This window comes from Rattus norvegicus, chromosome 4 (assembly GCF_021556685.1).
Source record: "Rattus norvegicus strain SHRSP/BbbUtx chromosome 4, alternate assembly SHRSP_T2T, whole genome shotgun sequence".
In the NCBI taxonomy this organism is placed as follows: Eukaryota; Metazoa; Chordata; class Mammalia; order Rodentia; family Muridae; genus Rattus; species Rattus norvegicus.
In genome coordinates this window covers 169,587,227-169,613,990 of record NC_141537.1, presented here as the reverse complement: position 1 = coordinate 169,613,990, position 26,764 = coordinate 169,587,227, and the positions used below count along the sequence as shown (strand labels likewise).

Genomic DNA, 26,764 nt, shown 5'->3' with positions numbered 1-26,764 from the left:
AATTAAGAAACTTCACATGAGTCAGTTCATGGCATGTCAGGCCCTTCTCTTTCAGTCACCATGTGCACCAAGGACAATGACTACACTGCAGTTCTGATGGTACAACAGTCCCAGTCTGAAGCACGGTGCCAAGAGTAAGTCACTTTTACTTCCTCAGTCCTCACTGTTCTTATATCTCTGAATTAACAGACCAAGAGACTGAGGCTTACAAGGACTGAGTAAACAATCTGAGGCTGCCCAACTAGATAGACAGTGTGAGGATTGGACCCTGCCATGTGGCTCTGGTGTTCACAGAACCATTGTGTGAAATGGCTCACAAACACAAAGGCCAGAGACTAGTGTTTCAACATGAGACATCCCAAATGGAGAATGACAGCTGTAACTCTGTCACATTCATTCTCTCTCTCTCTCTCTCTCTCTCTCTCTCTCTCTCTCTCTCTCTCACACACACACACACACACACACACACACACAGAGAGAGAGAGAGAGAGAGAGAGAGAGAGAGAGAGAGAGAGAGAGAGGTGATATTTATGTACTTGTAATTTATCTTATTTTATGACTGGGTAGGCTGCTTTAACTGACTTCAATTTATATATTTAAATAATGAGACACTAGATCAAGGGATCTCCAAGATCTGCCCAATGCCAATATGCTATGGTCTTTAATGCAGAAGTATGAGTGTTTTCTCAAAGCACAAATCTGTTTTTCACTGTCCCTGAAGCCCCAAAGCTAACTTTTTCCTAAGACTGTCAAATGTCTCCCATCTATCTATACTCAGACCCCATGACCTGTTTCCTCTAATATTTCACTTATACCCTATTGTCCCAGGATACCCTGATATCTCAGAGAAATCCCACTTTGCAACCAGTCTCCACTGGCAGCACTGACAGTGCTCTGTCCACAGTGATGGAGGCTTTATATTTTTGTTCTATGTATTTTCATTTCCCCAGGCAGACTAACCTCTCAGTGGGCATGCCACAGTTGCTAAGCAACACAGGTTTAGTGATGGGTAAAGGGTAACCTTTCAGCCAATAAGTAAACCAGTGGTCAAAGTCTACTGCGATGCTGGGAGGCAGCGTCTCCATTCTTGTCCCCCCCCCCCGTTATGTGTACATATTTGCAAACATAAAATTATCATTCAAGAGCATGACTCGGGCTGGGGATTTAGCTCAGTGGTAGAGCGCTTACCTAGGAAGCGCAAGGCCCTGGGTTCGGTCCCCAGCTCCGGAAAAAAAAAAAAAAGAACCAAAAAAAAAAAAAAAAAGAGCATGACTCAAATTTCATATTTGGTTTTAATTTTGACATTGTTTTATGCTAACCAAAAACAGAACTAGCTAGGTTTCCTTGTGATGTAAACAAAGTGATCCCAGGCGCTGTGGCCTTATGGATGCCTGCTTCACCCTCTGCTGCATATTCCTGGCAATTAATTACTACGTCTCTGCTTTTCCACACGTACAGCACTGTCACTTTTCCACACTGCACGCAGATCTCTGTGTCCTTCTTGGTAAGAGCAGAGAGCCCGTGCTTGCCCCAAACCTCATTCATCTGGGAGTAACAAATCGCAACCCTTGGGGGTGCGGTGAGCAAAGATGGACGTGTGCTTCAGTAGTTTTCTAACCCTCACCCACTAAAACCTAAAGAACACATGGCACCGCCGGTGGAAATCCTGAGACTGTCACTCTCTCTGCCCTAAGAGCTGTTGAGGTGCTGCTCAGCATGGGAGAACTGTGCCATTTTGTAATAATCATGAGTGACTACAGGTTAACTATCCTGTCTTTGAAATGCTGGAACCAGAAGGGTTTGAGGAGGGTTTATTGTTGTTTGATTTGGGAATAGCTAGATATATATGAGATACTCTGTGAGTGGCATTTATTTACACTTCTTATGTCTTACACACATAGCTTGATGATAATTCTATTTGGTATTTTTAGTTTGTCTATATGGTACTTGCTGCTTGTTTATAGTGCTGGGGATAGAACACAGAGCTTTTACCATGCTAGGCAAACACTCTTTCATTTACCCACATCCCCATCTCTATGACTGTTTAGTGAATGTGACCATCACATTAATTCAGATATAGAACTTTCCACCTGTGGCAAAGCTTCAGATTTTGGAGTGTTTCAGATTATGGGCTGTAACATGTAGTTTCTGTTCCTAGCCCAGCGCACAGCCCGAGACCATGACCGTGTGTTTCTCCTAGGCAAAAACGCCGGCTCTGCCTCTCCAGAGCTCCGAGGTCACTTTCTTGCCAGCCATCATCCCACGGCCTGCGGGCATGCTCTCACCAGCTTGCGCTCCACTGTGGTTACCTCTCCCTGGAGCTCTGTGCTTTGTCCAATCTTCCTGTTCCAAAGTCTGGTTGAATTCTGCCCCAGCTATGTTCCTTCCCTCCTGCCCACCTGAGTCGATGCGAATGGAAAACATTGACTGGAAAATACCAGACAATCTTAGTTTAAAATCAACAAATGACACAATCGCTGGGCGCTAAATCATCGTCATAAACTCATCAACCATTCTATGTTGGAAATCTTCTGGTGGCAGAGGTCACCAATGGGTCTAACAGTTCCCAGTCTACATCCTGCCTCCTCTCGCTCCCCACTTTGCTGTAAAAGACAATTTCTTCCTCCTGTGTCCCCTCTTCCTCTCTCAGAGCCGGAAGGCCCACCTCCTCCTTTTCACCCAGCAATTGACTTCTTGTCATCTTTATTAGCCAATCAATTAATTAGGGAAAAGTCCCCTATATGTACTTGCACTAAAAATGTTCAATATCTCCTGACTACTCAAATTCTAAAAGGTTCTCAAACATAATTTTAAACTCAGTTAAATCTATTAATATGACTGTTCTAAAACTCTGGTTCTCAAGCCTGGCGCCATGTAAAAATCATGTAGAATGGTTTCATAATTATAGGTATCCAGCTTCTTCCCCTTCCGTCTGACCAATGCCCTTAAAATATTTTGGTCTAACTAGCTTCGAAAGAGATTTGGCACTTTTTATTTTATTTTTTTTCTTTTATTAGGGACCCCGTTCTCAGTCCAATGGTTGGCTGTGAGCATCCGCCTCTGTATTTGTCAGGAGACAGCTATATCAGCATATACTTCTTAGCATCCACAATATTGTCTGGCACCAGCACTTTTTAATCAGGAAATAGTTGGTTATTCTCATAATATTCAGGTCACTATTGAACCAATAGGCCTACCTTGACCAGTACTGAAGCTCACAGGGTTCACAGCTCAGTAAGACTTGATGACTAACTAACCCCATTCCCAACCGTCAGCAGCACCTCTAGCACTCTGAACGTCACCTGGTAAAGGAGGAAATGTTTACATCAGTCACAACAGAGAGTAAGTGACTGTGGCATTCTTGGCTCTAAATAGACAGGCAGCACTAAATTAATAGGTATCACTCCTGCTCCCCCAAGGCTCAGGAAACACCACAAAAGGGGGGGGGCAGAAAGACTAAAGAGCAGAGGTGGGTAGCACTGCTGTAAAACAGGGCCCTTGCATTCATGAACTCACATCAGCTATGTACCTAAACAAAACAAGCTCGTCAAGATCCCAGCACGGATGGGAGACGATCCCATAAAGCCCATCTCTAGCTGAGCAGATATTGACAGTTAATGGCTCTTAGAAGAAGGTGAATCACTTCTCTTCAGGAATGTAGCCTCTGGTAGGGTTGCTTGTGCTCCAGCAGGTGATCCACAGCCACGCACACAAGGGCAGCATGTAAGTGGGACTCAGTGGGTCATAAAAAGAAAAAGAAGGCATGAAGTTAGAAGGGGTGTGTGCTGGAGCAAACAGGAGTGAGGGGAGGTGGGATGGGTATGATCCAAAATAGCGTATACATCTCTGAAATTAATGAATAAAGAAAAATAGTATTGGAAATGTATTAAGACAAAAAATGGAAGGAAACTATTTGGGATAAGAGGTCAGCAGAGGCATAAAAGGGAAACAATGGTAAATGAGAAGTGAATATGATCAGATTATATGATAGACATTTATGAAAATGTCATAATGAAACATTTTATATGGTAAATATATGCTAATAATAAGCTTTTACTTCTGTGAGATGTTAACAGATGTTACTTAAGACAACTGTTTTGAGGTGAAGTTAGTTTGGAATGTACTGGGTTTCTTTATTGTGAGACTCCTAAGAACTTCAAGTAATATGCAAAAATTTTAATATCTATGATGTGACTTTTCAGGGTGTGGTAATGAATATGCAAGAAGTTTAACCTACATGAGTTTTCAAGACTTGTTTTGGAAAGCAGTCCTTTCTAGCAGTGGTTCCCACATCCCAGTTAATGAAGGGCAGCATTAGGTATCATTTGGCAAGCTTATTAAAACAGTGAATCAGAAGCCACACCCATGGTGGGGAGGAGTGAACACATCATTCAAATGAACAAAGTGAAGGGACACATGCATACTCAACTTTGGGGATTAGAGCTCTACAGCTCATAATGTAATTGAACAAGTATTTGAAAGGCTAGGGCTGAAAAGAGAGATATTGGGAGAGTACGTGCCTAACATGCCCAAGGTGCCAGGTTCCATTCCTAGCACTGCGTAACTTGAGAGTGGTGGTGTGCACCCGTAATCCCAGCACTCAGAGTGGAAGCAGGAGGACTGCAAGGTTAAGGTTATCCTCAGTACCAACCTGGACTACATGAGACCCCGTCTTAACATATATATTTAAGGCTACATCAATGCCAAGCAGTGAGAAAGGTCATATTGAATAGTTCCAGATAATAGCATTTGCTACAATTTGCACATAAAGTCCTCCTCAAAATGTTCCTGATTGTCTCCTTGAAAGACTGATGCTTGACAGCTTGTACAGGAAGATGGGGGCCTAGATGCCTGACATTGGTCACTGGGGACGTGCTTTTGAAGGGTGTTTTCTCCCTGGCCTCTCAGCTGCCACAGGCTGCTCACCTCTGCTCCACCACATACTTCCTGCTCTGCCTCACCATGACCTAGAAACAATGGAGCCCAGGCCACACACTGAAACTGAGTAAATCTATGTCAGCTATTTCACCACTGGGACGCTGACTAACCAAATTGTTTTATTCATTAAAGAAAAATGCATATGTTCATACCTTTATGAAAACAGTGCTAAGTGGTGGAAGTGTCAGCCCATTTAAACCTACTGCTACAGTGACCCTCTGGAACAGAGTCTCAGGGTCTCCGAGAACAGCCTATCTTTCATTACTCATTAAAGCAAAGTGTTGTGATGGGCGGCCCCTCACCTGCTTTACATGGTCAACTTCTCCTATTGGAGTTGATGACCCACGGCCGGTTGTTAAACACAGAGGTGCCATCCTCTAGTAACTTCTCCTAGATAAAGCTCTTAAATTTTCCTTCACATGATATCACCTCACAGCAGAAATAGGAGTTCTTCCTTAATTGAAAATTTTAAAATGTATATTTGCTTATCCCTTGGTGTTCCCAAGACTGTGCCATGTAATCACCTGACCAGTAAATCATTTCAGTGCTTAAGCGAAGAACCTACTATAATTTCTGGTAACTACACATTTGTACTGTTTTAAATTGATTGATTGATTGATAGAGTCTTTTGTATCAAGGATAGCTTCCAACTTGCTACGTAGCTGGGAATGACCTCGAACTTCTGATCCTGTCTTAACCTGACTTTTGGGATTACAGGTATATACCAGCCATACCAAGTTCACACGGTGCTGGGGAAGGAACCCAGTGATTCTCACTTGCTAAACAAGCAGTGTCTCAACTACAGTGCAGCCCCGGCCTGTACCATGGTCTGTGTTCACAGGCTACTTCACATGAATGATACTGGAGCTGTTCACAAAAGCCTTTGGGGTTAAACAGGCACACTCGCTCACACACAGCAGAGAACACTGAGCTCTTCACGCACTGACACTAGAAGAATAAAGAATACGCTAAGGCACCTACATTCAAAGCAAATGTTTACTATGAAAAGTACAGCCGCTACACAAGAAAAAGCTGAGCACAGGTATAACTAGAGCAAATTCATGACAATAAGGCTCTGCACACTAACACAGCTAACAGCCGTGGAGCAGTCTCCCTACACCCAACGCTGGACTACTGTGGGGTCCATTCCTCACGTGCAGAGAAGTTAAACAAGCCCGACCAACTCAGCTGTGAAGCAGGAGTCAAATTCCAGGCTGTTCTCACCTGAGAACATTCTTCACCAGCATGTCTTACTACTGCCCTGAGTCTGGGATGGAGTCCCCCACAGCCATGTTACCTCTTTGATTCGCTTGACCAGAGCATTCTGGTCGAAAGCGACGGCCTCTGCGCACTGGTGCAGGTGGTCTTGGTACCGGAGGCAGAGCTGCAGCACCTGCTGAGAGTCCAGCTTCTCCAGCCTTGCGTTTGTTGGGGACGTCTGTCCACTCAAGAGCCCTTCAGAGGAGAGAGACGGGAAACGGGTAATGCGAAACACTGCTGATAAACTTGTGACTAAGCCAGCTGAAGTTCACGGAGTCGGGGAAAGAGACATTTAATTTTGCATCTTCTGCTCTAATGAAAACCATTACAACTACCTTTTGTGGAGTCCCACCCACCCGCCACTGCTGTTGCCAGATGCCCTGTGTTTTACTTTCTTAGCGTACTTGATCGAGAGGGAGCCAAGAGTAAACCTTCTGATCGTCATGAAGGGAGTCAGTGGCTCCTCAGCCGGTGCTCCTGGCCTTACCACACTACTACAAAGTATCAGGGGCATAACCCCTTTTGACTAAAGGAGATGGAAGTGCATTTGGTTACTAATACGATTATCTGAGAAACTGAGAAAAATATATAAGGAAATTTTTAAGAATTTGATACCAAAATTAAAACAAAGGCTAGAGTACAAGCGAATCAGCCTGAAACCGTTTAGCTTTTCCTGAAATTGGTTTGTTTAGCCACATAACTTCAACAAGCAAAGAGGGTTACATTCTCAACATCTTCGTACTGAACCACCATGCTTTCCTATAAGCGCAACGTCAGGGTAAAATTACAATCATGTACCACAGAAGAAATCGATTCAACTACAGATGCTATTACACTTGCCTGTGGTCAGAGGGCAAAGCCCTGACCTGAATTTAAGCCCATGCACTTCTGGTTGCTAAGGCAACAGTTCTGCAACTATGGTATCAAGCAAGCTCCTCCCATACATTCTCAAGACTACTGGCGTTGTATCTATTGTATTAACCTATTAAAATTTAAGACTGGTAAAATTCTTTAGTGTTAAATAGTTGTATGTATCTCAAAAAGTCAAAATAATAGTAATATTTTGCAGATTAACATATAACCTATTTTGAGGAAAACATTTCTATTCTCCAAAACACAGAAGACAGAAGGGTTATACCGGTTTTTATTTTCCCAATGTCTTTTTAGTGTTTTGCTTAATAGAAAACAATAGATTCTCTTATCTCCTCTCCATGTAAGTTGCTATTTCTTCTCACAAAGTCTCTGAGAAACTCTGCTGGACACTTTAATAGTGGCTTGCAAATGATGTCCAAGTGCTATCACAAAAATCATCTGACTCCCTTGTAGGGTCTTGGGGCTCCTCAGACACCTGTCCCCCAGCTGGTACATTCTGAGAATCACTCATTAGACCCTAGCATGCTGTTCTTGGATGTGAGACATTGGGCATGTGCTGAGCCTCCCCTGCCAAAGCTCATCCTGTTCCCTTCTACCATCAGCCCCTTGCTGTTCCCATACACGGTATCTCGACACCGAATGCTTCCTCAGCAGGATGATACACAGATGGTACACATACAGCTGCGCTGGGCCTGAGAATCCTCAGGCATCCTACACAGTGTTCATCTCTTTATGGAGCTCAGCACTAGGGAGGGTGTAACATGAGGATTACGAGTTCAAGGTCATCCTTAACCATACAACAAATTCAAGGTCAACCTGAGTTACCCAAGATAGTTTCAAACAAAATACAGAAGGAATTATATATGCCAGGCTAGAATTTATGGTTTAACTATTTATTTGAAAGTAGGATTTTTTTTATATCCTTTTATTGCACAATTTTCAAACTATAGAAAACCAGAAAGAAACCCAAACTCATCTAGGTTCCATCAGTCACATTTTATAATATCCAGACCTCACCACATAGTTGTTTCTTCTTCTGAGCTATTAAAAATAAGCAGATATTAGCTGGGCAGTGGTACTGCAAGTCTTTAGTTCCAAAACTTGAGAAGCAGAGGCAGGTGGATCTCTGAGTTTGAGGCCAGCCTGGTCTACAGAGTAAATTACAGTACAGCCAGAGCTACACAAAGCCCCATCTTCAAAACAAACAAACAAACAAACAAACAAAGCAGAGATCATGATGCCTCGATCCACAAAAGATTTCTGTCTACATACTTATAATTACTTTTTCACGTTAAGTAAATTAAGTTTCCATATTAGTTCGGAGCAGGGCCACTTCCTTTGTTTTCTAGTTGTCTTTAGGTTGTAACAGAGATTCACACAAACTGGAGATTTACTGAGCTAAAACCTGATCTAACAGAGTCTGTTTATAAAGCTGGGTTTGCATATGGCAAATGCTGGACATATTTCCTAAGATCATGTTGAAACCTTCCTTTTGTACAAAAATGAGGAGTGGGCTCCAGGGAGTGGGTGGGGATCCAGACAGAAGTTAACAGAGCCAACAAACAGCTTACTATACCCACCTCTTCATGGAAAGTGCTGAGCGGGAAAATCATCAGGGTTAGAAACTGGGTGACCATTTTTCTGAATTCTTTTTTATGTTAAACATCATAAGAGTTATAACACAAAGCACAGTCCAGAGCTGTGTGGTTATTAAATTAGGCTATTGCCAAACTGAATTTCTCAACCCTGAGAGCTTAGTTGTAGAATTAGAAATTAATAGTATAATGTTAGACACATATTTTAAAAATGACAGAATAGAGAAAGTAGACTCTTTCTTTGGAAAAAGTTACTGGGAAGGTATAATTAAGCAACAATACTATAAAAAAAAGGAAAAGAAATCCCTTTGTGTGAGCTAAATGCTAATGTCTTCTCCAAATTGCCACCTGAAATCCTACAGATAGATCCTTATTCCTACCTCCCAGTGTTAGAGTTATAGATATGTACCATGTATGTGCATGCACTCACACATGGGAGCACACATATGAATGCCTTAGTGCTAGTCTGCTGGTCAGAAGACAACTTGTTTTACATAAACCTTTAACTTTTTTTAGCCTTTAAATGTTTTTATGTATTCCTTGACAATTTCATTCATGTATAAAATTTTGAGGGGTTGGGGATTTGGCTCAGAGGTAGAGCGCTTGCCCCTGGGTTCGGTCCCCAGCTCCAAAAAAAAAATTTTTTTTTATAATATTCACTATTCACTATTCTCAGATCTTCCCATGTTCCTCTCTTAACTTCTTGTCCTTTAAAAAAAAAACAATTAGTTCTGCTTATGTACATACAGGTGTGGGATTATCCACTGGAACCTGGTCAACCTACCGGAAGCTACTCCCCTAATGAAAACTGACTCTCCCTCTCTAGTAGCCATCAACTGACATCTGGAGGACAACTTTTGGGAGTTTGTCTTAGGGACCAAACACAAACACCTTTACCTGCTGGATCGCCCTGCTAATCCCATGTTTGGCTTGTTTTGTAAGTTCTAGAAGTCCAACTCAGGCCCTTATGCTTTGCAGCAAACAGTTTACTCAGGAGTCAACTCCCCGGCCCCTTCTCTTGCCTCTCTATAGCAAAGATGCTTTCTTACTTTGCTTACTTTGTGGGTGGGTGGGTATGGGTGCGGGTGTACCAAGTGCCTTGCCCTGCTCTGCCAGCCTGTCCATCTTCCTCTTCCCTTTCTAAGCAGTCAGAATGGTGGGGCTGGAAGGGCCAGGGAAGTGGCCCAGCTCGCCCAGTGCTTGTTGAGTATGCTGTAGAGCCTGGGCCTGGATGGTCAGAAAGTGACCTTGTAAACACTCATTGTGCCATGCCCACCATGTAATACTGTCCTTACAGAGACCTAAGGAAATGAAGGGGAACCACCACACTTACAATGCCAGCTGTGCTTCCTCTGTGCAAACCAGAAAGAAAGATATCTCCAGTCGACACACAGAATCTGACCTGTGCCACCAGTGGCTGGATGTGCTATGTAACAGTAAGCCATGAACTCACCTCCCCTAAAAGAGCTTCAGCCCTCTAAAAGGGAAACCCCACAAACTCTAGAAATCACTGGTGTTGATTACACTGAGGAACCCACAATGGCACATCTCATCTAACCTAAGTCCAAGCCGTGTGGTCTACAAAGGTCACATCATCAGGAAATGCCTTTTTCTTTGTAAGTCACCATACAGTTGGGCACAGTGATGTGGATAACTGTAAGTTCTGAACTTACTGGATAGGGGAAAGAAGATCAGGAGTTCAAGGCCAGCCTTTAGCAACATAGCAAGTTCAAGATCAGCCAAGGACTTCATGAGACCCTGTTAGAAAAAAGAAAAGCACAAAAAAGGGCAGAAATATAAAGAAAATATGAGGCAACTGATTGGTAACGAGCAAACACCACCAGAGGCACACTGAGCCAGGAGAAAGCAAAGGAGGATGGTGCCTCCAATGCGGAGCACTCCAGAGAACAGACCCTGACAAGAAGCCTGAAATAGAATGAAAACAATGACTCTACGAATAGCCAGACCTGAGGTCCTAAACAAAGCAGGAACTTCGTTTTTTTAAGCCCTCTACCTAGCATGGTACTTGAGTTCCAACCAAAACAATTAAATAGGAGAAAAAGGAAATGTGTTCAACCTGGAGGGGAGAAATAAAGTGACTTGTGAACACAGGGAAGATTTTATATGCAGAAAGTGCTAAGTACTGCTTGAATTAATAAACAAAACTTAGTAAAGTAAGAGGACGGCAAAGTCAACTCAAAAGTCAGTTGCATTTCCATGAACTAATGAGAAATCCACAAAGCACAGAACTCAAGACAGCAGTTTCAATGACAACCACACCAAAAGCACACAGTTCTTAGGGGCTAACTACAGAAGAGCAGAAGACTTGCATAATGGACATTATTGACATGGATGAAAGTCAGGGCACAAGAAGAGGACTGACTCTTGAAGTTGTCCTCAGGTCTCAGAACATTACTCAGACTTAAATAATGAATCTTCAAAACATTTCATTAGTTGAAATAAACCAGACAAAAAAGGGCAACTACCGTCTAATTCTATTTGCATGAAATACACAGAATACTGAAATTCCTAGAGAAAGGAAAGTGAATAATGGCTGTCACACTGGAGGTCGCTGTTAATGGCTTCAGAGTTCATTGTGACATTGTGGGAAAGTAACACAGTCTTGGAAAAGGGTTGAGATGATATATTATAGGTTAAATGTAGGTAACACTAAAATCAGGTTGATAAGTTTTAGGTTTCAATAAGCAAACATATTCTACAATACTCCTGTAATAAGAAGGCCAAAAATGGGGGATGGAGCAGAGACTGAGGAACGGCCAACCAATAACTGGCCCAACCTGATACCCATCCCATGGGCAAGCACCAAACCCTGACACTATTAATGATATTCTGTTATGCTTGAAGACAGGAGCATGTTGTCCTCTGAGAGGTTCCACCTCTCAGACAGATATAGACACTAGCAGCCAAATACTGGATGGAGCTTGGGGACTCTTATGGAAGAATGGGAGGAAGGATTGCAACCTGAAGGGGATAGGAACTCCTCAGGAAGACCAACCAAGTCAACTAACATGGATCCTTGAGGCCCTCAGAGATTGATCCATCAACCAAAGAGCATACATGAAAGGCTCCCTGAGCATATGCACAGAACAGATGGGCAGCTTGGGTTTCCTGTGGGTCCTGAATAACTGGAGCAGGGGCTGTCCCAAAGGCTGTCTGCTGTATGTGGGGTGTGTTCTTCTAACTGGGCTGCCTTGTCTGGCCTCAGTGGGAGAGGACGCGCCTAGCCTCACAGAGACTTGAAGGGCCAGGGTGGATGGATACCCAGGGGGTTCTTGACCAGATCAGAGAAGGGGAAAGGAGGTGGGGAAGGATTGTGGGAGGGGTGACCAGGAGGGGCCAGTGAGCTGGATGTAAAGTGAATAAGAAAATTTTAAATAAATTTAATTAAATTAAAAAAAAAAAGAAGAAGGCCAAGAGAGGAAAAGTGTGAGATCAATAGGAAACAAAATGAAAACTATATTTCTTTGCCTGGAAACAGAGTGCTTAAGTTAGGTTTTCTTTGAAGTCTCAATTTTTCATTTTAAATTTTTTTAAATGTTTATTATTTTGTGTATGGGAAGAGTACATATACCCCAGGGCTCATGTGTGGAAGTCAATGAACAACTTAGGGGAATCTGTTCTCTCCTACCATGTGGCTTCCACGGACCTAATGCAAGCCTTGGCAGCAAGTGCCTTTATCCACTGGCCTTCAAATTTTCATTTTCTTCTATCTATTTATCTATGTATCTATCTATGTATGTATCTATATCTATCTATCTCTTATATCTATATAGAGAATATACAATGTAGAGAATATAAAATAATATAAAATTATATATATTTCCTTTAAAAGGACTCATCAACAGAAAAGAGGTCTCCTTCTGACCTTTCAGCTTCTGTCCTATGGGGTCATAATGTTCAGGGCACCAGCTTGACAGCAAAACTTGAGCCCCAAGCCCTCACTAAACAACCGTTAGCACCGGGTCTTGGGTTGCTCAGTTTTTTAAACTGAAAGTTTATTTTGTTCCTTAAAAAGTATTCATTCTTGAGTATTTAATTACAGCAGCATAAAGAGACTAACAAGACTAAAAAAACTCTAACAATGTCTTATAGAGTTAAATACTCAGCATGCTGCTCATTTGTCAAGGAAAGCTCTGGATTTAAATTCCTTTCAAGTAACTACACTTTAACCTCTGTGTGGGGTGAGAGAGAGAGAGAGAGAGAGACAGAGAGAGAGAGAGACAGAGAGAGAGAGACAGAGACAGAGAGAGACAGAGACAGAGACAGACAGAGAGAGAGACAGACAGAGAGAGACAGAGAGACAGAGACAGAGAGACAGAGACAGAGAGACAGAGAGAGACAGAGAGACAGAGAGAGACAGAGACAGAGAGACAGAGACAGAGAGAGAGATTGATTTAGACAAGAACTCTGTAGCTCAGCCCAGGCTGGCCTGGAACTCACTATGTGGCCCAGGCAATTCTTTGGACTTGGGGCAATCCTCCTGCCTTAGCTTTCTGAGTGTTGGGATTATAAGCATCACACCCAGTGCGTGACATATATTTTACTCCTATTACTGCAAAGAAACGAACTCCTATTTGTCTCTGAAGTAAACTTACGTCACCCTTGTTTGAAAATAGGTGCAGTTCCAAGTGAGTCTTTATCTATATATAAGTCGTTTGCCGGCAGCCTTTGAAAATGCAGGAAGGTAGTTATATGGAGCTATAAGATGAAGAGATACTAAAGATCAACAAGACCACGTAGTAAACTTTGCTCCTTCCCCTAGCGACTACGTGTAAACACACACAATGTATCCTGTCGTCATCCGCTCAGAGCTTGACTGAGCTACAATAAATGACTCTCAGTGAGTCCATTCGTTAGTTCTCTGAGCCCTGGGCCCCATGTTCACTGTGATAATATATCTCAATCTCTTCGAAACCATAATCACAAAGATTTCCACCATGGGGCTGAAAGGGCATCCACGTGCTAAGTCCTTGAACATGAGTTAGTGCACTGTTGCAGAAGATACTCCAGTTAGATTCGAATTTGCCCTGTTCCTACTGTCTCTAAGGCACACCTGTGAAAGCATGCTTCTCTGTAGAAAATGTGGCTCAACCACACTCATAAGAAATAGCACACTTATCTTTCATTCTGTGCTGCAAAGAAGCAAAGGCCCCATGAAGGACAGGGAGAGCTGGGCCATCACAGGATGTCATATGCTGATGCTTCCAAAGCAGAGAGCAGCTGAGATGGCAAGTGGAAGCCTCCAGAAATCACATTTGTGCTGCCAGTGGGACAAAGTGAGTAAGGGATCTAAAGTCACATGGATATTTTGAACAGAACTATGTATAGTTCACGTTGAAGTTAATGCAATTAAAATTAGGGAAATGGTTTTGCAAATTGGTTAAATCAACAGCCTTAGAACTAAACTTGCCTTTTAAGTTTCAGGTCTGACTACTTTTCTCTTTCAGTATCCTTATTAGCAAATGAGGAAATGCTGAGTCAGACATTTATACAGCAATTAAATGAGACTGAGATCCTGTGTGTAACATCTTTAAACTAAAAAAGAAAGAGGGAGAAGAAAGGAAACAGTAGTTGCTAGTATTAATGGCAAAGGAGAACTGTGTGCACTCAACAACTTTTTATATATGACTTGTTTAAAAAAATACAGAACACTAAAATGAGTAAGACCCTGGACACTCTGGGACAAGTCTATTGACTGAGTATAAAAATACATAGAGGGTTGGGGATTTAGCTCAGTGGTAGAGCGCTTGCCTAGCAAGCGCAAGGCCCTGGGTTCGGCCCCCAGCTCCGAAAAATAGAAAAGAAAAAAAAATACATAAAAAGTTTACCTATCCTACCAATGTTTATGTATAAAATTTCTCTATAGACATACATTGGAAGAAAATAATTTAACAAAAGCAGGCTAGAGAGCCGGCCCAGCAGTTAAGAGAACTCTGCTGTTCTTTCAGAGAACTTGGGTCTTATTCCCAGCACCTACATGGCAGCTTACAAGCATCTGAAGCTCCAGTTCCTGGGGATGTGCCCTCTTTAAGTTGCTTTTGTCAGACAATGAGAAAGGGAAAGGGCTTGACGGAAAAGCCAGCTCTCCATGGTTCAGTGGTCAAGAATGCTCACTGCTCTTCCAGGGGGCCTGAGTGCAGTTGCCAGCCAGCCAGCCAGCACCTACACTGGGTATCTATCCCAAATCTCCTGTAACTCCAGCTGTAAGGGATCATTCCAGCTTCCTCTGGCACCTGTGAGTATTCACTCACGGAAATATACATCTATGCACATAAATAAGACAATAAAAATAAATCTTTTTGGAAAGAAAAAGGTAGAGGTAGAAGGAGGGAAAGGTAGTGTGAAGGAGAGAGGGAGAGGACAAAAGAGGGAGGGGGATGGAGGGGGCTAAAGAGGGAGGGAGGAAGAGAGGGAGAGGGAGAAAGAGAGGGAGAAAGAGAGGGAGAGGCCCAGGGAGAGGGAGAGAGAGAAAGAAAGGGAGAAGGGGAGGGGGAGGGAGGGGAGAGGGGGAGGGGGAGGGAGGGGGGAGGGAGAGGGAGAAGGAGAATCCCTTCTAGTTCTGAGATCCTATGAGCCTTATATGCTACAAGACACAAATTAACTTTCTGGTTCTCGTGGAAGAATAGAGTTTTGCTCTAATAATAATACCCCTAAAAACCAAAGAGTTTCCAAATTGAGGTAAGAGTCAGATTTACCACTCAACTCAAATAGGACTGAAGGTGAATGGATGCCCTAATTCTGAACCATGTTATTTTCATCTTTCAGCTCTTTTCCTTGCTGGATGCTGTGCTCACCACCCTATTAGATCAAAATCTATAAACAGTCCCTGACCTCTCCTGCAGAGCTATCCCAGAGAAACAAACTTAGATGAGGATTTACACAGCCAGGTTTTTATTAAAACTCCAGAGTTATCTTAATGACCTCAAACAAGACAATGGTTGTGATTAAAATGGGTTTTCAAATAATTTCCAAATGATATGGCGAATGTCAAAATGTTAATCAAAACTGTGACATAAAATACACATTTAGTATAATTGTGAGCAAATGCATATCCTAATGTCTGTCCACAGGAAGAAGAAAAATCACATAACAAATGTTATTGGTTATGCCTATGTGGTAGAATGTTTTAATTTTCTTTTTTATAATTGTATTCCCATTTCTTTAAAATAACCATATCGTTTTTATTAAAATATGAGCACAAAAAGCTGTGTTATATCCATCTGAATTTGTGACACAGGAAGTGAAATAAATCCTTCAAAGAAGGAAGGCTGGAATTTAAATAAAAGTCCGTTTGTCCCTCGGTCTGTGCTTTCGGTGGTTGCTAGGCATGCTGCTACCTTTAAATTAAGTGTAAGCATGGGACAGCTGGACATCGGCTTTTATTGAGGATGTGGAACAACAGGAGCACAACATAGGAAGCACGGATATAAAGTGGCACAGATACTGTGAAGGGTGAATTGGGGGTGGTAAAGCAAAGATGTGTGTGCTCTGGGACAGCAGCTTGTCCCAGTTACCTCTCTAGAGAAAACTCCTGTGCATGTGCAAAAAGTGTGAGGAAGGATACCGACTGCAGAATTTTCAATAGGGAGACAACAGAGGAGCTCAATCATTGACAGGACAAGGCGTGGATAAACAGGTGTATCTCAAGGGTCTAAGCAAGGAAAACGTGCCAGGAGTATATGCAGCACCGACGTGGAATACTATCCATACACAAGTGGAATGCATATATTGTACAGATAATCCACGAAAAAGCAGTCATGGAAAACACAAGAGTCGGACAAGGATGTCCTGTATTGTGTTCCTTAGGCACAAGGACAGAGTTTCGGAGAATGCTAAACGTGGTAGCTTATTAACTACTTTTCTTGATTCTATAACCAAATACCTATCAGGAAGAAATCCAAGATGGAAGGGATTTATTTTAGCTCACAATGAGGAGCCACAGTCTACCGTGGTAGGGAATGCACAGCATCAGAAGGTGAGAGGAGGGTGGGAACGTGGAGCAGCTGCTTCCTCGCATGTCTACACCGGGGAAGCAGAGAGATGGATGTTGGTACTCTTCTGCCTTTACCATTTCCCTATTTTCATTCAGTCCAGGCCAAGCCCATGGGATGGCGGTGTCCACACTCGGGGCAGGTCTTTCCCCTTGTCTTCTCTGGACACATGCACAGATACAACTGAAATTTGTCACTAATGTCCTGGACATAATCAATTCTTATACTGGTTGTTATTGAGAGAGTACCTCATGTACCACAAGCTGACCTCAAACTTGCTATGTAGCTAAGGCTAGCCTTAAACTCTCCTGATCCCACCCTCCTAACGATTGGGACTACAAATATGTACCACCTGGCCTCTAGGAGACTCTTAGTCTAAACAAGCTGACCACAAAAATTAGCCATTGCACATGGGATGAGAGATTTGAGTTTATTTGTTTTTTGTTTTCTTTGAAGGGACAAAAGATATCAAACAAATATACCATGTTATTAAGCTCTGATAAAGACAGAGAGCATCAGTTACTTCTCTGTGCCAAGATACTCTAAAGGGAAGTTGTAAATAATCGTACAATGAGCATTAGTAATCTCTATGCGGCAATCTCTGCTGAGGACAAGGCTCTGTCTCTGCACAGCAGGAGTTCTTAAACTCTTTGGGATATAATAGTCCTCTGCAAAGTTGGGGCTAGCCGTAGTGCTTCTTCCCAAGAGAGTCTGGCACACCTTGCCTTCAGCCCCAGGCACATTTGGAAGTAACTAGGAACTTTCCTTAATCATGTGGTTGCAGGTAATTTTTAGTTGTGGTAAGAGTTAGCAAGGTTAGACAATTAAAGAGATGGTGACAGTGGGTGCTCAGAGAAACAGTCCATGACATAAACAAGACTTTCACTTGAAGAAAGGCTGCTAGAATGACTAATGGCCAAAGTCTTAAAATCCAGTGCCTAAAATCTATGCAACTGAAGGTCTGTCTGCCTGAGCGACCACTGGGAACGCTGTCCAAGAAATGTTCTGAGGCTCAACTAGGCCTTAGTGCAAAGCCAAGGTTATAAGTTGTAGGTGAGAACAAAGATTAGAGAGACTTGCTCACATTTCATAAATTTTCCTTTATTTGTGCATCTTATTTAATAACATTTCATCTGGCAAGTCTGAGGCTAATGTTTGGCTGGTGTTTGTGCATAGCTTTTCTAACATCACATTACATTATTTTCAGAAAGTCCAGATCAGTGGAAAACTATGACTCTCTGAGTCAGACTTGGTGAAATCTGGGGGTAAATGGTTGCTGAGACCTAGAAGCCACAACAGAAGCAAAAGGCACAGTGTACTAGATGGGGGCATAATATCTAGGAAGACACATACATGTCATAGGGCTTATGAACTGGCACCTGCAAAGGGACATGAGATACTGCACTCTGATATGCATATGAACATCTGTAAATATTGTGTACACGTGAACATCTCTAAACATGTGAACATCCAACATGCATGTGAACATCTGTCAATAGAATCACTATCTCAGAATGCTTCTCTAAAGAGTTCCAGAAGTGTACTATTCTGAGCTTGACAACATCACAGAAAAGCTCGAGTTTCTTTGTTCCCATCTCTCCCTATCTCTGTCTCTCATCTTTGCATGCCAACCTCAGCAACTTAATCATGCCTGCCTCTTCCCCAGCTCTAGATGTCTTGTTTCCTCCAACCCCTTGTCTCCACCATGAGCGACTTACCTCCTGCCTCTCAGAATGTAGAGGAAGCACCACAAGACTAGACAGTGGGTACAGCTTGGGAACCAACAATCTGCTTAAGAAGCTTTGTGCCTCTTTCTCTCTTTCCTGACAATCCCCTCCCCCTCCCATCTATTCTTCCAAACTATTTTATCCAGTTTTCAGAAATACAATCCATTCCAAATGAAAGCTTCGAGACATTGCAAGTATACAGTTCCCTCAGACTTCCCAGGACCACACAGTTCTCCGAGACTTCCCAGGACCTTACATAAACAGATGATAAAGAAAACTGCACTGTTTTCAGCCTCCCCTGGCCCTAGAGACAATTTCAAAAAATTAGGGCTTCTGCTAACTGTCATAAAACTGGGAGCACTACTGGAATTCAGTGAGCAGACAAGCTCACCGCTCCAAAACAGCACAGAGCACACAATGAAGAGTAGCACGATGGTCCTCGATGCCAGTGGTGTCTGCAACCCCTCCCCCTCCAAGCAGGACCACAGACACTCACTGAGGTGACTTCAGCTGATTCCAGCCTGTATTTGGCCAATCTTAACACTGCTGAATTTTCAGAAATATGGACAATTAGTCACCTGAATCTGGCTGCCCAAATTTTCAACAAATTCACCTAGAACTGGAGGGAAGGGAGGTAGAGACAGAGACCTTTCCTCCAAGGTTGACTGCTAAAAAGACTATTCTGAGTTCCATGTTTCCATGTCGTAGGACTGCTTCAACTCATCATTATTGCAGGACTATTCTGAGACAAAAAAGCAACAGGGGCCATTCCTCCTGGACACTAAATCAAGATAATTACACAACCCTCTTCAGAGATCAGCACACAGTGGCCCTCGGAGCCAGGAGAGGAGCCAGTAAACATCCCTCTTCCCCAGCTCCTGTTCTGAGGCAGGCTTCTCCTGATAAAAGCACGGCTTTTATACCATAGCAACTCTACTCACAAGTAAGTCATCCTTACATTCCTTCTCCAGCTTATTTTCCCCTAGAATTCTGTCCCCTTTGTCTTCACTCTCTCTTCCCCATCATGTACTATTTGTATGACAAAAAAAAAAAAAAAAAGTTGCTTCTGGCCAACTGTGACATCAACTCATTCTTATTCAGTGATGTCCAGCATGAACCTCGCTCTCCCAAATGTTTGCTTAGTTCTGAAGCAACGAAGATGATTAACTTCCTTCTGTTTGCCCTTCCTATGTTCTTTTTTTTTTTTTTTTTTTTTTTGGTTCTTTTTTTCCGGAGCTGGGGACCGAACCCAGGGCCTTGCGCTTCCTAGGTAAGCGCTCTACCACTGAGCTAAATCCCCAGCCCCTCCCTTCCTATGTTCTTGATCTATTTGCAGATCTTCTGAAACATTTCTATGACACAAGGCCCTACACTCGTGTACAAAGAACTTTCCAGTCAGTCTGGGCAAGCTAAACGTCGCCCCTGTGTTACTACAGAGGGCAACATAACAAGATAGGCTGATCATCTTTAACCCCGGAAACCATACTTCTGCTCCAGCATTGTAAGAAAGAACTAATAGATCCAAAACAAGAAAACTAAAAAGCAAGTCCCAAGCGCTTACCTAGGAAGCGCAAGGCCCTGGGTTCGGTCCCCAGCTCCGAAAAAAAGAACCAAAAAAAAAAAAAAAAAAAAAAAAAAAAAAAAAAAAAAAAAAAAAAAAAGCAAGTCCCAGACTATTCTGGATTATGTTACTTATGTGGGAAAAAAGAACAGGTAAAAATAGTAATGATGTATTATACTACTGTCTGCTGTATACTTTAGCAAGGCATCATTTAAATGCCTTTGAAAGCCAACAATTTCACTCTACACATGAAGTAATGTAAAATTCAAAGAGCTTACTAGAAAATATGGTTGTGGTGTTTAAGTGGCCAGCAGTGATGGGTCTAGCAGACTATGTCAGGCTCAGATCCTCCCTTGCAAGGTCTCCTAGGCCTCCCTCCCCTGCAGTGTAGCTCCCCTTTAACTTAAATGCACAGCGAAAGGAACAGCATCATTCCCAGGTCTAAGCATCAGGAAGCCATGTTGCCTGATACTGTCATGTTCTGGGATATGCACAAGGAACCCAGCCCATGAACTGTGACAGGGCATGACACTAACATTTCTTTCTGGGGCTCTCAGGGGTATGCTAGGGGAATGAATTAATTTAGCTCCAAATCCTACCCAGCAGTGGTTGGAGAGGTGCCGCTCAGAGCTCAGTCATCTTCAGACAGCTCGCTGTTTGTGAATTCCAACATTTCTCAGAAATACAAATCGAAATAAACTAAAGAAGGAACAAGAATAAAAAATCTATTTTCCCTTGTAATTGTGACTAACGAAATTTCAGGTCTTATAGCTTAGAGGTACAACACTTGCCTAGCATGCAGGAGGTCCTGGGTTCCATCCCTGGCAACAAACACACATACACACACACACACACACACACACACACACACACACACACACACACACACACACACAGTTTCTAGAGAAAAAGAAAATCATAGGTTGCTTCCCTGCTGTGGCTGCTGAGTTTAAGTTAACCTGAAAGAGACAAAGGAAGCAGCTCTGAAGGTTATAATTACAGAAAATCGCACAGGTGACTTCATCCCACCCACAGGCTCCGATGAGTACTTTATAAGTTCGTGTTCTGGAAGGATCCAGCTGCTAAGCATGGGTTTCATATGCTCCATTTAAAACATTATTTTATCAACACAATTGTTAATGGCTTCTAAACGAGAGCAGCATTTCCAACAAGAGTGCCATAAATTCCTATTAGTACTCACTCTGGGTTTAAAGAACAGAACCACAGATGGATTGTCCCCTGGCACAAACAGTAAAATAATAGTCTAACGATTTCATAACCCCTACTCCTTCCCAAGAGCTCTGCACATGGCATAACTTGTGTGCTAAGCACATCAGGGCAGAGTGTTTGACATGACTGGGAGACTACCCCCAGGGCAAAATCAACTCAGGAAACCATTAAATCTGAAAGATATCTGCTGCCCTTCCTTTCCAAAAATACTCCCACCTCATTGAAAGTTCCCTAGTGACCAGAGAAACGCTCCAAGGGGCTAGGCCATGCTGTTCAGCCTACATCACTGAAATTATTCTACTAGCTGGGGTTCAGAGGAGCCAGCTCTGCCATTTTTCTGCCTCCCCAATCGGGCATACTGTCCTTTGCTTTCAGTTTTCACAACTCCAGCTACTTGGTTTTTCATCTCTTCTTTGAGATCTCTCGGATTTGCTCCTTCTACTGTCCCTCACTCAGCCAGGAACTCTGACAGTGTATCATTAGGAAACCAAAGTGACTACCTAACCAGGTTGCCCATCTCAGACCATTGCCCCAGTAATTACCCAAATACAGACTTTCCAAAGGCTCATCGATGTGTACGTCTGTGTGAAACTATGTGCAAATGCCTGAGGATGGTAGACAAACACTGGATCCCTTGAAGCTGGAATCACAGGCAGCTGTAAGTTGCTGGTGTGGGTACTGGGGTCAGATCTCTGGTTCTCATGATAGAACAGTAAGTGCTCTTGGCCTCTGAGTTCTCTCTCCAGCAACCCCTCTCTGCCCACCCCCAAAGCACATAACTTTAAAAGTGCCAATGTCATGTTTCCTGTTGCAACAATAAAACCATAATAGCAGTTGTAATTTCAAGGCATTGCCTTCAAATTCCTCTCTTTAGCCTGAAGAGCCTCCAACAGTCACTGGAGCCAAGTACTGTGCCTATGAATTCCACTTTCTAAATGAGACCAGTAAAAACCCACACTGAATTGTCATTGCTAGTTGTACCATATCCATGTACAACTGGTTATTTTTAATTCAAATGTATAACTTGATATATTGCTTTAGCCTATCTTTCAAGTCTACTGAGACCATTTTGACCCTTATTCTTGGCATCCATCCATGTTAGATAGTTTATCCATTATCACCCAATGTGGGTAATGGGGTCAGATCTCTGGTTCTCATGATAGAATAGTAAGTTCTCTTAACCTCTGAGTTCTCTCTCCAGTGCGCATGCGCGCGCACGCGCGCGCACACACACACACACACAGCTCAACAAAATCTCACAGCTTTAAATGTGCTGGTGTCATGTTTCCTATTGCGACAAATAAAACCATAATTGCCGGCACCCACATCCAGTATATAAATATGATTTATATGTCTCAACAAATCTTCAGTGAGTGCATTGTACATTCAGGGTTCTCTAGGTAGTAGTAAGTCAACTGGCATGATATAGAACAAGGTAGAAATCAAGGTCAGACCCCCATACATCTTTTGATTCATAGTCTTACTTTGAAATCTGTTAGTTTGCAAGACACTGTCTTGGAAAGGGAGTGGGCTCAGAAGATAGAAAGAGGTGGAGCTGGTGCATGGAAGCCATGGTGAGGTCCTTTTGGAATCATCTACCTTCTTTAACATCCTCTCTTTCCTTCATCAAAGCTTTTGGCATCTCCCATACTCCCAAATCCATTAAAGACCATAGTTTAATAATTCCACTCACACGTTCTCCCGCTACCCTGAAGGAGGGATGAGTGGAGGTAGGAAGCCTGGGAGGGATAGTATAAAAGGACAAGGAAGCAAACGCCTTTGACCAGCTCACTACATTTCTTCCAGAATTTTGCCTGGGGTTCTAGCAACTAGTGTCCTATCATTTTCAGTTAATTATCTTTCTCTGTGGCAGAAAATATGGAGCAAAAGAGGTGTTACAAAGCAAGGGTCTGTAACCCTTAGCATGACCTCAGCAAGCCTGGCTGGACCCTCATCATTGCCTTCGCTCTGACCACACATTCCCCTTTCCCAATCATCCTCACGCCCGCCACCTCAGAAGTGTCTCCCGACTCCACTCACTCACAGCAGAGTTTTCTACTTGCCTGTGTTACATTTTCTTCCCTTTATACTCAAATATTTCCCCCTTTCTCTTTTGTGATTTATTTAACTATTTTATTAGCAATCTTGGGACGGTAAAAAGGATAATGAAGGAGGTGGGTTAAGAAAAGCTTCCACTCTAGTGCTGAGCCATCAAGTATCAGGTCCAGTGCTGTGAGTAGTAACACACGTCTTTGATTCTAGCCCTTGGGAGACAGAGGCAGGTGGCCAGCCTAGACTACATAGTGAGTTCCAGGACAGCCAGGGCTATATCATAAGACCCTGTTTCAAAAAGACAAAAACTTCTAGTCCAATACAGGAGTAAAGGCTTACAAGTCATAAAGGAAGGAGATAGCTACTCGTTTGCTCTGGAACTCAGGATAGTTACAAGCAATGGGGGGTGGGGGGGATGATCACTTGCAATTTTCATATTCATGCCCACATATAGCAGCAACACACACTCTAAGGGGTTACATTGCTACAACTAGGCTTAATGAAGATTCAGCAGAAATGTTCAAAACTGCAGACCAGATATGGTGTTACAAGCCTTTAATCTCAGTATTTGGGAGGTTGAGGCAAGATCACTGCAAGTTCAAAGCAAATGGGCTACATAGTGAGTTCAAGTCCAGACTTTCAAAAATACCAGCCAATCAACTGACTAGCAAAACAACAACAAAACCAAATCATTAGTGGGTTGTGAAGCCAAGTGGTAAGTATGTACTTAGCACATGGAAAGCCCTGGGGTTCACATGCACCAAAGAAAAAAACTCTATAAATGCATATTAAAATATATTTATTGTGAGGGCTGGGGAAATGGCTCAGTGGGTAAAACACTTTCTGCATATATATGAGAACCATAACCTACATTAAACAAAAAAAAGTCGGGTACGGCAGCACAAGCTTGTAACCCCAGCATAGCTGTAACTCCTGTGTGGACGCAGGAAGATCTGACTCTTGCTAGCCTACCAGTATAGCCAAAATGGCAAGCTTTAGGTTCAGTAAGGGACTTCCTCTCAAATAAAATAAATAAGGCAGAAGGGCTGGGAGGTGGCTTAGTGGGTATGAACACTTTCTGTATCAGCGTGAGAACCTTGAGTTTGGAATTCATGTTAAAAAAATAATACAACAAAACAGAACAAGAATTGAGCATGGGTGTGCCTGTGCCTATAACCCAGCAGTGTGGGGGATGGAGACAGGAGGATCACTATGACTTGCTGGGGGCCAATCTAGCTGCAGGTTCAGCGAAAGACCATGTCTTAGGTAATAATGAAGACAGTAGTAGACCAGGATACCAGATGTCCTTCCCTGGCCTCTATATACATCTGTACACATACGTCATAAATAAGTAAATAAATAAATCATAATTAAAAATAAGATGGAATAATGACTAAGGAAAGGCACCCTAAAGTTAACCTCTATTCTCCACACAAAGTTGCATGGGTGAGCACACTCACATAGAGACAGTGCATATACACACACACACTTGTGTGTGTGTGTGTGTGTGTGTGTGTGTGTGTGTGTGTGTGTGTGTGTGTGTGTGTGAATATATGAGTCTAGGAGAGTACTTTGGCCAGAGATAGTTATCTTTCTACATACTTTTTAACTGGATTCACAGAATTTGCCTCAACAACCTGTATTTTATCCCTAAGCTGAAATGACTGAGACTCAATTGAGTGTTACCAAATTCTAAATAGGGATGAACCAAGGCCAACATACACCTCAATACAGGGCCTTGCCAGAACTTATGGCAAGCTGGGAGAGGACTGACTTGACCCACTGCTAACCCAAGAGTTATGCTCATATCTAGAAACCCTTTACCCTGTCTCCACATAATACCCTTACTGTGCGGCGCTGCCTGGAGACAGTGTGTCAGTCTATTCTAGAGACTACCAGGAAGCCCAGCAGGGTGATAACGGCTATCTGGCCAGTGTTGACATTAGCCCTCCCTAGTGCTCAGAGCAGGCTCAAACGGCTCTTACCTGTTCTATGTGTATCCGCCTCATGCACGTGGTCTCCTTTCATTAATTATTAACCCTTTGTCCTTATTGTAGAATTATGAGATGCTGTCTGACCAAGTGGGTTTATTGATAGGCTTATCTATCACTAGTCAATGATCACATCCAAAAACAACATGGATGTCATTATTTGATTTACTTTACTTTGTTTGCAGATAAACTGCTTTTGTGTTGGGTATTAACTATCCATGGCCAACCATTCCTTTTTGTTGATGTCATACAGTTTTCATAACTGGCAGCATTGACACCATTATCCTTCCTATTTGAAGTTCTTAAAAGCGAAGTTTTACTACTGTTTTCACTTGTGTGTTTTTTTATCTCTCTGAATACTGTCGTTGTGTGTAAGTGGTATGGTACACACAACGGCTTAAGTCTCAGAAGAAAAAAACCGTGTGTTTTAAGTAAGCATTGTTCTAGTGATAAACATACAGAATAGTAAGACAGGCTCTCATAATAAACTCTGCAGCGCTGATAATAAATACTAATCGAGTCTCTCGAGAGCCAGGAATAGAGCTCAGAGGTAGAGCACTTGCTTATCTTGCACAAACCTGCGTTCAATCTCAAACACTGCAGAAAATAAATAATCATAATCTTAAGTTTTATAAAGTATGGTGGCATCTAATCAGGAGTTAAGGCCAGTGTCAGCTGTCTAGTGAGTTTGAGGCTAGCCTAGACTACGTAAGACTGTTCTCAAAAGGAAGAACAACACAAGGGACTGAACATGTATATACTTCAATTGGTAGACTGCTTGCCTCTCGTACAAGGAACTGGGTTAGAGCCTCAGAAACCTGTTAGTGGGGCATCATGGCGCATGCCTGCAGTGTCAACGCTGAGAGGGAAAGACAGAAGGGTGGAGTGCTAAAGGTCATCCGGAGCCACACAGTGCACATGTAGCCTTTTAGACTGTCTCAGAACTAAAACAAATCAGTCCCAATAAATAACCAGCAGTACCTGTCACGTGTTGCACATAAGGGCAATATCCTCTTGAAATCCTAAGGTAAGCCTGGGTAATTTAGAATTTAGCGGACAGAAAGAGTTCTCAGTCTGCCAACAATGAGATCTCCTATAGCCTTTACAGCTGGGTTCTGCCTTGCTAAGCAGTTTAAGGTCATCTGAAATTTTCCACCTAGGATGTTGGCTGCAAAAATTATAGAAAAAAGAAAAAGTAGAAAGCTTCAACAGTACACAGACATAACTGCACAATGAGGTTCAATGAATAATCTTATACTAGCAATCTGAAAACTATCTAGAAAAACAGATGATGGGAAGGTGTGACTTAAAGTCAAGGCATGTGAGAAAACATTAGGGTTTTACATGACCCAAGTGGATGTGCTATCAAGAAACTTTCTTAACTTGAGCTATACTGAAAGGAATAGAGCATGCATTAAAAAAGGTCCAGCCTGTGGAAAGACACAGAGGACCCAGACTGCACTTGGAATAGGTGCTGGGTTGCACAGGCCAAACTCGAGAAGGACCAACATGGAATGCATGTAGG

At 42.6% G+C, this 26,764-nt stretch overlaps 1 protein-coding gene across 24 annotated transcripts in view; it reads right to left on the bottom strand.

The window, feature by feature from the left end:
- Positions 1–26,764, bottom strand: part of Borcs5 (BLOC-1 related complex subunit 5) — an 84,986-nt gene that overhangs the window by 19,844 nt on the left and 38,378 nt on the right. For all 24 annotated transcript variants that reach the window (XR_015685694.1, XR_015685695.1, XR_015685697.1 and 21 more), the window contains one exon: positions 6,236–6,393. Coding sequence is in view for 4 of the 24 variants with exons in the window: in XM_087658281.1 (XP_087514407.1) it covers positions 6,236–6,393 (158 nt within the window). In the remaining 20 variants the exon portion in view is untranslated. The remainder of the gene's footprint in view (positions 1–6,235; positions 6,394–26,764) is intronic.